We start from the raw sequence: 11,304 nt of genomic DNA, 5'->3' as shown, positions 1-11,304 counted from the left end.
AAAAAAAAAAAAAAAAAAAAATAGAAATGTAAGGACACTTTTTTGAAGAAATGACTTTACTATAGATAATATCTCTGTCTTTCTTTTGACCGAGTCTTTTTGTGGCAAGGATATCTGAATGGTGAATTCCATAATCAACTGTAACAGACTATACTTAGAATTTCCCACCCTCTAATTCCCTCATCCATTGTCTAGAATTGTGGTAGTCCTTAGGAGATAGTGAAAGATTCCATGACTTTTTTAAGCTTTCATTTTACTTTCTGAAATTTCTCCATCAGCAAAATTGTATTCTTTTGCTTATAATATGTTTGGTGATAGAAAATAATGTATAGCATTCAGAATTCTAATGCAGAACCCAAATCACTTACTCTGTTGTTGCACATTATTTTGCTTGGTATGTATGAATCAAATTTATGGCTTTGGTAAATGATTCCACTTCAATCTGAGGGATCTCGATGGGCTTCTTTCTTTCTCAAGAGCAGCAGAGATCATCTTGCAAGTAATGGAGCAAGTAAAGTTTATGTCAGTCTTTTAGTGATAGATACAGTTGCATACATCTCTCAACAATGAGCAGCCGGTTATCATTAACAGCATCCATTGTCCACTCTCTGCTAAAGCCTTGGAAAAGCTCAACAGGATTTGATGTGTAGTTACGGTATGTTTTCAGTTTGGGGAAGCTTAGATATTTTGAATGATTAGGGCTGCTTTCAGGTTTTTTGGTTGATTAGTACTCCAGCTTTGCAGATCTTGTCTCCACATGTTACTAGGTCAGGTTCAGCTGTTATCTCAGCAGGAGTCTGAAAAACCTGCTATAGGATGCTTATGGCGACTGTGGGACAGAAGAGATGAATGTCTTCCACTGGGCTTCTGGGGCCTTTTGCTCTTTTGTTATTGGTTCATCATTGTTGCTTTTCTTAGACCAATGTACGTCCTCAGCAGTGATGTATCTTATTGTATATGCTCCTCCTTGGAGTCTTTGTTCGTGCCCCCAATCCAGCCACCATGTGTTACATAAGTGGTCATTAACACAGGGAAATGGGGTTCTGCATTGATATCTATTTTACAATGCATGTACATTGAGAGATGCAATTTTGCACACATTTTTATGGATCAACAGAGGTTACAGCATGACTGTCCTGATCTATTGGGAGTTGGTATGTCACATAAATATTCATAAGTAAATTAATACTAGTGTGTGATATGTACATTGCAGCACTTCTCTAGTCAATTTCTAGTCATTTGATAGTGCACCAGAAAGAAGAGCAGAGCTATAAAGACCAATAATACATTTAGCAAACTCAAAGAAAATTTAAAATACATAATATTGTAGATATTGAAGCATTTTTCTGTGCTGATAATAATCATCTAAGTTCTGAATTCTGGTATTAAATTATTGTGGTTTTGAAGGATGGGTTATAGGTATATGCGAGTATCTGCATATAATAGTAATAGAAAAAATAAAAAAATAGTAGGCAGATAACTTCCAAGATGTATACCATCTAGGTGATGCAAATTAATAAATATTGTAGCCAAGAAAATGTTTTTTTTCAAAACTTTGTTTCTTAATGATTTTTGTGCATGGCCAAAATATAGATTGCTCAATGAAATCTGAGTCAGAGTAATGTGAAGAAAGAGCTTTCATAAATGTTGTCTTCAGTATCAAATGTCTCCTTTTGTTTTCTGATTCTTGTGTGGTAGTGTATTTACTCCTTTTTGGCCAGTTGAGCCCCAGAAAAAAGAAGAGCTTCAAGCAAGTACATGATGGCATGTTTATTTTTTTTTCTCTGTAGCTTCCCTACATATTTTATGTTTTATAAAGTATGTATTGCAGCAATGCCACATTCATTTTGAAAACTCCATTGTTAGAAACTAGCTTATAAGGACAAGTAAACATTCAGTCTTTTTTTAATAGATCTCTCTCTCCCAGTTATTCCTCTTTGGGATTTTTTTTTATGTCATTATATTAATGAAATCTTAAATGCTTGGAAAGAAATTCTTGGTTTAACTGTGCAAGTCCTCACGGTTATTGTTACACAGGATGATGTTGCTAAGCTAATACAAAATGAAACATCTTAAGTGTTTTAAACATTGTGATGTGATATATTTATTTTTTAATTCTTGCTTTGTAAGCAAAAATGTTTATTCTTAACTATGGTAATTTGGCTTGATTATTAACATCTTTTTTAATTGGGCAGCCTGCAGCCAGATACATTTTTAATTGGTTTTGAAACTTTTTTTTGAGATTTCCTGGTAATCTCAGCTGCTTCCCTCAAGTTGCATCTATATTAATGACCAAAACTTAAAATTTGCTTAATGTTTTATCAGTCCTTGAAATGGTAGCACCATCCAATACAATTTTTAGTGGGTGTTTTTTGTTTTTGCTACTGTCTTTTTTTCCCTTGGCAGTCTTTTTAATTCATGCAGTTACAGCATGAAAGTCTTTACTGTGCAGCATAGAATGCAGGGGTAAGGGAAAGAGGAAGCTTAGGTGACAACACCATCAGTAGTCGGCTTCCTGAATCTTGGGCTGTTCTTAGGCCTTAGAGATGGCTTTGGTGCAAGTTAGGCACCCCTTTGGGTGCTTCTCAATTGCAGCAGATTTTTTATGGCTGTTATATGATACCACATTGCCTGGCACCTCAAGCCTGTTGTGGTGATGTCCACTATGTCACCGTTCTGAGAGCATCTTTGAGTGTTGTTAATAGTGCCTATGCTAGAAGGAACCTTTCCTGGACTGAAATAAGGGATTTTAGTATCCCTTTACACCACTCTGCTTTTTACCTGGTATTTCCCCACATAACTGAGATTAATATTCATTATAATAGTATTCAATTTAAGGCCGTCTTTTAAAGTGAAAAAGGGTTGTGTGTCTTGTTCCCTTTTGTTCTTCATAGTTTCTTGTTTAAATGTTGTCACCAAATATCATTTGTTTAAAAAAAATTCAATAGAATTCCTTTGACTTTAATAGAAATCCCAAAATATATATCATCAGTACTCAACAGTTGCAAAAAAGTCCCATCTACTTTTAAATAGTAAGGTTGTGATATAAACCAGAAGCTGGGAAATCAAGCCTGACGCCTCTGACTTAGATCATTTCTGGCTTTTTCAAAGTGTTAGTAACATAATAAAACGTTTTAGTTTCTGAAGGCATTATGGTCTTTTATGCAAATATGTTTCTTTTATAACATGCAAACACTCATGAAAGTTCTTTACAAAGTATAATTTTCACAGTGTAATGAATTATTTCATCAATTTTTTCCCAAAAAGTTGAGACTAAACCATGTTATAGATTTCCTTTTCAGAAGAAAAATATTTGAAACTGAATTGAAGTGTTTGTTCAGTTTTAGTTAAAATTTTGCACTGGTTAGAGTTTCTCTGAATTACAGTTTGCATGAGTTTGTTAAATGAAAGCTTACAACCAACTTAAATCCCATGTCCTGCAAATAGAAGGTTTAAAACAAAAATGCTGATATAATTTTGTTGCAGTAGTGTGAATGCATAACTAATTTAACAGTGAAGTTTTGACTCTAAATTATAATTATGTTCCATGCCCATGAAAGATAATACTGATTTAGTCCACTGTAACTGCTTTACTATAATTTAAAATATATTTTCCAGAATTAATGTAATTAAATAAAACCTGTGTGTGTGTCCCATTATTACCTATGTCAGTTGAAACCTTCTTAAGAGTAGGAATTATCCTTTTCAGGTCTAGTATAGCTTCAGGCATACTACTAGCTCTTACCAAAACTAATAAAATATTGATTGGTAAAACTAGAATTAAGTCTAAATGCCTGAACAAGTGTGATTTAGTGACATTGCACCCATTTATACCAGAAATGCATTTAATCTATAATCTAACTTTGCCTACAGGAGAGAATTAACCTGTTTTCACATGAGTTTCAATAACTCGTGTACTGCATGATTTAGCTGCAGTTGTAGACAAAAACTAAAGAATTTGTTAGTTTGTTTCTTATCTTAATGTGGAATTAAACCATCTTTCCAAACTGGTTCTAGTAAGTTATTTGCTGATTCTTATCTGCACTGGGTACATTTTATTGTGTTAAGGGTTAAAACTGTAGTGACACAGTTACTACAGAAAATATCAGAAATATTTCAAAGTGATTCTCAATTAATCTCCTGCCAGCTGGGATCACAATTTGGATAGATGACTGTGTGTAGTACTTTATTTTATTTAAAATATATATACTCATTGATACACCATCATTATTAGTTAATATTTTATATAAAATTGGCACTAAAATGTTTTTTCTTAGTTTACTTGCCCTTCTTCACTCATATGTTCTATAAATATTTCATCCAAAACAAGCTGTAACCCATTTTGCTATTTTGACTATATAAAAAAAATTATGGGTTTAAGTTGAATAAACTCCTGGATTTGCAATCAGATTTTACAATAAATTGGTTCTTATAATAATTGCACATAATTTTTTTTTGTAACAGATCTTTGCCATTTATTTCATTTAGCTGCAAAGCATTTTTATTCAGTGTTGTAGCTTTAAGCTAAGCAGTTTGACTGGCTTTTGCCTTTTCTTTTTCTCCTGTGGCAGCATATTGCTATTTTGCTTAAGATGCATAGTGAGAGGAATGTGGCCTTTCCTTTAGTTTCTCACATTGCTATAATTAAAAAGAAGTGTTTTGCTCTAATTTGCTTTTAATGCATGGTAAATTAGACATGCATACCATTTAACACCTTTTCAAACAGCAACATCTGCACTTTACGTACTTCTAAAATACAGTTTTTTGTAGTATATTGGAATTTATGAAATTGTTACTGTGTGTATGTCTAGGAGTGATACACAGTCAAGTGGAACCTCTCAGTGACTCGTGGGCTCGACTAAAACACAGCAGGGATTGGCTTTACAGTTCCTCTTACTCATTTGTTGAGTCTGATTTTGATCTCTCAAAATCCCTTGGAGTTCATACTTTGATTGAAAACGTTGTCAGCTTTGTAAGTGGAGATGTGGGAAACTCGCCTGGTTTTAAGGAGCCCGAAGAAAGTATGTCCACAAGTCCTCAGGCTTCAATAATTGCAATGGAACAGCAGCAGCTAAGGGCTGAGGTAAGACGCTGTTAAACTATGTTATATTCCTTATGTACTAAATAAATATTTTGAATTTTAACTTTAAAATTGATCTGTATCAGGGTACTGACCCTTTAGCCCTGGTAGAAAGATTTTGAACTTTGATTTGCAGGTGAGCTGATTGTTTTCTTGACTTCTGAATAATAAAATTATTATATCTAATGTCTCATCAGCAAACAACATTTTTCATTGTTTTTAAGCTGCGTTTGGAAGCACTTCATCAGATCCTAGTATTGCTGTCAGGAATGGAGGAAAAAGGCAGTGCACCACTAATGGGAACCCATCAAGGGTCAGGATTTCAGTCTTCCTCATTGCTTACTTCTGTTAGGCTACAGTTTCTAGCTGGATGCTTTGGCTTGGGCACTGTTGGACATGCAGGTTCCAAAGGCGAGAGTGTCCGACTGCATCACTATCAGGTATGAGACATATTTAAGCAGGTTTAAGCTGTGTGCAATTCCTGTAGAGATGAATTAGAGGAGAGGCTGTTGTCATGCAATTGGAATGGTAAATGAAAGTGTTACCAGCTCAGTATTACAGTAGAACCCAGACTTTTCAAAGGGTTAGAGTCCTTAGCTCCCTGCAAAGACAATATTGTGAATTAACTGGGGGGTGTGAGTAGAGTCAGTAACAGCTGTGCAGGATGGCTGAGGTATTCCAGCTGTTTGCCGAGGCTTTTGTTTCTAAGCATGCTGTTTCACCAGATGTACAGGACTATGACTATGCTCTAAGTGAAGTGGTACCCTTTGAAGTAAAGCCACAGTAATGAGCTGAGTGACTCGTTAATTTGGCAACCCATTGCAAATTAAGCTATTAACCATTAAATTAAATTAACCATCCCTGTACAAGAAATCTGGGTTCCCCTGTACCAGACTTTCTTCCTGTTGGTGTATGCATTACCATAATCTGCAGCTCCATATAATTCTGAGTCTGGGGAAGTTGGAAGCACTTTGTAAACCCAAGTGACTCCATTTTCATAACGTTTTAAAAGTTGAACAGTATTGACAAAGATGTTCCATGACATTCCCAAGGTCAGATAGCAAGACTGCAGTCAGAAGTAGAATCCAGATTAACTGAGTCATAAATACAAACCAGATTTTCTGAATCCCAGGGTTGCATTTTAATCATTAGCCTATACTTCCTGTTTATGACAGTAATTAGGATCATAGGAGAGTAGGGCAGGAAGGGCTGTCACAAAGTCATCTTGTCCAGTTCTCTGCTCAAGACAGAATCGTCCCTGATTAATTAAGAAACTACAGTTCATACAGCTATTACAGTGCTTATTTGTTTGATGCAGGATGGTATCAGAGCAGCCAAGAGAAGCATTCAGATTGAAATTCAGGTGGCGGTGCACAAAATTTACCAGCAATTATCTGCTACGTTGGAAAGAGCACTGCAAGCAAATAAACACCACATAGGTAAATAGAGAATCCACTTAAAAATGCAGTACAATCTGTTTCCACACAAAGAGCCAAACTCACAGGAGAAGTGATTAATTTTATGGGGAAAAGAAGTTTTATTTTTTTTATTTACCCTGTGACTGAATGTGTAGAGTGAATTACTGCCTTCCCTAGAGGTAGTCCCTCCAAATTAACAATGAGTAATATCAGAGTGGATTTATGGAGAGCCCTACAGGCTGTGGCCCTGCGTGCTAGGTCAGGTGCATGGGATGCAGTCTTGGCCTACAGGGGTGGCACAAGGCCCTCCAAGTGCCTGACCCTGGCCAGGCAGGGACAGTACAGGCCCCCCTCCACAGGGCTCAACCCTGGCCAGCCAGGGGAGGTACAGGGCCCAGTCTGGCTCGTTCTGTGCTATTCATCTGGCCTGCGGAGCCACAACCATGAACACCACTGAATTGCATTATTTGGAAAGAAATTTGGTTGGATTTCCAGGTTTCCAAGAGGTTTCCAATTTAACCCTAGGTTTTTTTATGGTGCAAGCAAAATTTAAAAAAGATGCTAAAAAGTGTCTTGTCACTTCTCCTTCATGTACCTGAACAGTCTTTGAAAACTGGAAAGGAACTATGAACAGGAAAGCTCTTCTGTTTCTAAAGCTATTTGTCCTAGCCTCTGAGGCAGGCAGTACTCATTTGTTGCCAGCCATAAAGGATGCTCGTCCTTAAAAGATCCTACCCCAAAGTATAACTTAACTAAGAGTATCTGGGGGATTCTGTACACAGGAAAGTTAAAATGGTACAATTTTTGGTTTTGGCCCAGACGTACTTCTGGGCCATGTAGCTGTTGTCTTACTCGTTTCTTTTGTGAGTTGAATAAACTGCATTGGAATTAACTTCAAGTGCATGTAGGAAATGTAAGGTTTTGTCTCACTTATCACTTCTGGGGAAACTTCAAGATGTGAGGCAGCAGGTCTTGGGAATATAATCTGAAAATTGCCACACCACACTCAGTAGCTTATCCCCCAGACGCATCACTGGGGCAGACTATTTGTGGGAGGGCCCAATGGTAACCCAGAAGGGGCTGTCTGTACTTACATTGGGCTTACAAAAAGAAAAAAAATCGGCCATTACTGCTCATTGACTTGACTGACATTCCATAAGCAGTACATATTCTGTTAAAGACCTAATTGTTGTAGTACGTTGACTCTACTGTTTTACTTTTTAGAAGCTCAGCAACGCCTCCTACTGGTAACTGTCTTCGCTCTAAGTGTACACTACCAGCCTGTTGATGTCTCCCTGGCTATTTCCACTGGTTTGCTTAATGTGCTGTCCCAACTGTGTGGCACAGACACCATGTTAGGGCAACCACTGCAGCTGTTGCCCAAGACTGGTATTTCCCAGCTCAGTACTGCTTTGAAAGTAGCCAGTACAAGGTTACTTCAAATCCTCGCTATCACTACAGGGTAAGCACTGAAGATTTTTTTTTTTCTTTGGAAAAAAAATGTGTAATTACAGAATGGTGTTCAGAAGTGTTCCAGCTAAAAAGAAAAACTGGACAAAATTTTTAGAGAAGAGCCAATCAAAGTGACAGTCACTCTTCTGATAAAGTAATTAACTGCTGCTGAGGAGAATTCAAGTGTGTGTTCAGGATGCTTAGTGTCTGCCTTCTTTTCTGATATCATCCCCATTTCCTATGTAGCCTTGTGAAGCTTTATGTAGCTTTCAGTAAAGATTGTCTGGACTATTCTGAGGCTAATAATAATAGGATGGGATTTCTTGAGTTAGAGATACTACTCTGTCACCCTGTCTACAGACTGTTTTCTGATCACTGTTGGTATCTGCTGGATCAGTGAATATGGGACTAGCTTACGTAGTTATATACTTAATGAAGAAAAGATCTGGTGGAAAAAAGTCTGTTTTGATCAAGAGTTGTATGAAATGTTCAGCTTGCTTAGTTTCTTCTGATGCTTAAAGAAGGAAATGCAATGGTTTCTAAATCTGCCTTTAAAAAATCTGGGGCTGTGGTGGTAATGTAATTTTTCAAACTTTTGAGAGGTTGATTCAGTGCCTATTTAAGTCAAAGGAAAGGCCTCCTGCTGCCTAAACTTTGGACCCTCCTCTTAAAACCAGAGGTCAAGTTCTTGTTTATCATAAATGAAAATAAGTTGGCTGGTCTCTTATTTTCTTCATCGTAAAACTAAATACTTTTATAACCTGGATACTGTTTGCTGAAGTGAGGCCAGGGACTAGAAAAGTGCATAGCTTTTCTGCTATGGCTGACTATATATCCAGTGTTATATTAGCATCTTATTTTCATATGTACCAAATTGATGCATACTTTTCTTAATCATTTTTTCTTGCAGTAGCTCAAACTTTAATTTTCATTTTTTCACATAGAACCTATGCTGATAAATTGAGCCCCAAAGTGGTCCAGTCTCTGCTGGATTTGCTGTGCAGTCAGTTGAAGAACCTTTTATCACAAGCTGGTGTAATGCTTATGGCTTCGTTTGGAGAAGGGGAAGTGGAAGAGGTTGAGGAAGACTCGAAAAGGATAGATTCAAATGGAGAAAATGAGAAGAGAGACTTCAGAGGTACCATGTTGCATTATTTTGTTATTTGGAATTAAAAAGAAACTCTGTGTTGATCTGCCATTTACTCACATGTAGAATATTTCAAAATGATACTAGATAAATAGTCTCTACTCTTACCAGTATTATGCCCAATTTGCCATTTCTAAAGGGCTGTGTAAGGTGCAACAGATTTAATTGCACGTTGTTTCCTTAGTTTACAGAATTAGGAAGATATTATGCCCCCCTCCAAAATAAACTTGCCATACTGGCAATTTTCACAAGTGTGATTAAGGAAAGCAAAATTTCCAAAATGGTCAGAATTCAGCTCTGAATTCTATACTGCCAATCAGTATAGCATATTCTGTGCTCATTAAAATTTAAGGTCTGTGGAAATGTTGAATTTCTTCAGAGCTTCAGTATGAATTGATGGAAAGAAGTCTGCACTAAATCTGAATGTTTAGAGGTCTGTAGTTGATATTAAAATATGGAAGTGGTCAAATAATGTTGTATCCTATAAGGAAAATATTTGGTATGATAAGATATATAAAACAGTTTTAATTGCTAGGGAAACTGTGTTCAAAGCCACTAATGATGTATGATTTAGTTCTGTATGTGTTAGTTTATTAGACTGTTCACAGGCATCTTTATTTTTTAAATAGTTTTGTAGCTGATGATTCAGAGGATGAGATAATAGTAAGTATGTTTAATACAGATGAAGATTTAATTTTCTTTCATCACAGTCACCCACTAAGTAAGACAGTAATGGTAGATTTAGTGCATTCTTTTGCTAAGATTCAGGGACTAAGCAGCACTTAGTGTATAGCATTGAGAATCCAATTGCAACAAAAAAAGAACCTATTAGTTATACTGAGGATATGTAATCATTAGTGTCATATTAATGTTTTTTAATTACTTACAAGCATACTCTTTACATAATATGAATCTGATCAATTTAAACAGATACAGTTTGAAATTTGGCTTGATTTTTTTCTCAATAAGATATGCTATTATGCATTACAGGTAATTAATTGTACTCATCTGCATGCCAAATGATTTAATTTTGTATATATAGTTGTAGTAATTGTGCATATAATTGTGTGCACAACTTAATTTTCCAATCCAACTGTGTGCTGAAGTGTACCTTTGTCTGATATTTTTTAGAAGTAGTTAAGACGTGCTAGAGACATATTTGTAGCCTTAAAAATCAACTTGTAGTTAAGCTTGTGGCATTTTGTTCTGGACTTTCACAGTTCTGAAGAAAAAACCTAACCACACCTGAACATCTCCCTTAGTTTTAAATGATCTGACTTTTCTTCCATTCTAATTGTGTGTAAATGTAGGCTGCATATTAGGGGCGCACTCATAAAGATTTCCTTGGCTGATACAGATAGCCGGTTATTCATCAGGCATATTGGGTGATACCAAACTGATAACTGATTTATGGGAACACAGCCAGGCAGTGTGGAGACCAGCGCCCTGCAGGTAAGTCTGTGGAGAGGAAGGGATGTGGGGAGGGTGCAGATCAAGGCCCCCATGGTGAGGGAGTGGAGCTGGGGCTGGGGCAAGGCTGTGAATGGAACCCCAGGGCCGGGGTGGTGTGGGGTGCAGGACAGACCCTTGGGCAGCTTGTCCAGGGGATCAGCGTCCCAGCGCTTTAAAATGGTGGCGGGGGCACTTGAACTAGAGCTCATTGAATGAGGTTTAGTTCAAGCACCTCACCCCCGTCACCATTTTTAAGGGCCTAGAACTCTTAACCAGAGTGGAGCCGAGGAGGGTGAGGGTGGAGGCGGGCTGCCTGCTGTGGGCTTGAGGCTCTTTGCCCTGCTGCCTTTGACTTGGGAGCCACGCGCTGGCTGCACTGTGTCCCCTGCCTGTCCAGCAGCGGGTGGCACAGCTTGCCACCACTACTGGCGCTGGACAGGCAGGGGACATGGCGTGGCCAGCACACAGCACTCTGGGGCAAAGGCAGCAGGGCAAAAAGCCCCAGACCCACAGCGGACAGCCTGCTTCAGCCCTCACCTTGCTCTGCTTGGCTCTGCTTAAAAGGATCCTGGCACTTAAAAATGGGGGCGGGGGGGCGGCTCATCACTTGATGAGCTTTAGTTCAAGCACCCCTGCCACCACTTTTAAGCACCAGGACATTGATTTCTTGGATGAGCCGTCTGTCTGTCCTGTTTCCCCCCAGGCTCCCATTCACTGCTGTGCCCCAGCCTTGGCTTCTGGGTCCCAGGTCCATC

General features: G+C 37.9%; 1 protein-coding gene across 6 annotated transcripts in view; it reads left to right on the top strand.

Moving 5' to 3' along the window:
• The window catches only part of HERC1 (HECT and RLD domain containing E3 ubiquitin protein ligase family member 1), a 197,326-nt gene that overhangs the window by 98,861 nt on the left and 87,161 nt on the right, over positions 1–11,304 (top strand). For all 6 annotated transcript variants that reach the window (XM_019504392.1, XM_019504388.1, XM_019504391.1 and 3 more), the window contains exons 26-30: positions 4,812–5,083; positions 5,305–5,520; positions 6,399–6,519; positions 7,723–7,960; positions 8,895–9,088. In XM_019504392.1, the coding sequence (XP_019359937.1) occupies positions 4,812–5,083; positions 5,305–5,520; positions 6,399–6,519; positions 7,723–7,960; positions 8,895–9,088 (1,041 nt within the window). The remainder of the gene's footprint in view (positions 1–4,811; positions 5,084–5,304; positions 5,521–6,398; positions 6,520–7,722; positions 7,961–8,894; positions 9,089–11,304) is intronic.

Source organism: Gavialis gangeticus, unplaced genomic scaffold (genome assembly GCF_001723915.1).
Source record: "Gavialis gangeticus isolate Ggan-Ray unplaced genomic scaffold, GavGan_comp1, whole genome shotgun sequence".
Taxonomy (NCBI): Eukaryota; Metazoa; Chordata; order Crocodylia; family Gavialidae; genus Gavialis; species Gavialis gangeticus.
Note: the sequence above shows the minus strand (reverse complement) of the source record. Positions and strands in the feature narration are given on the sequence as shown.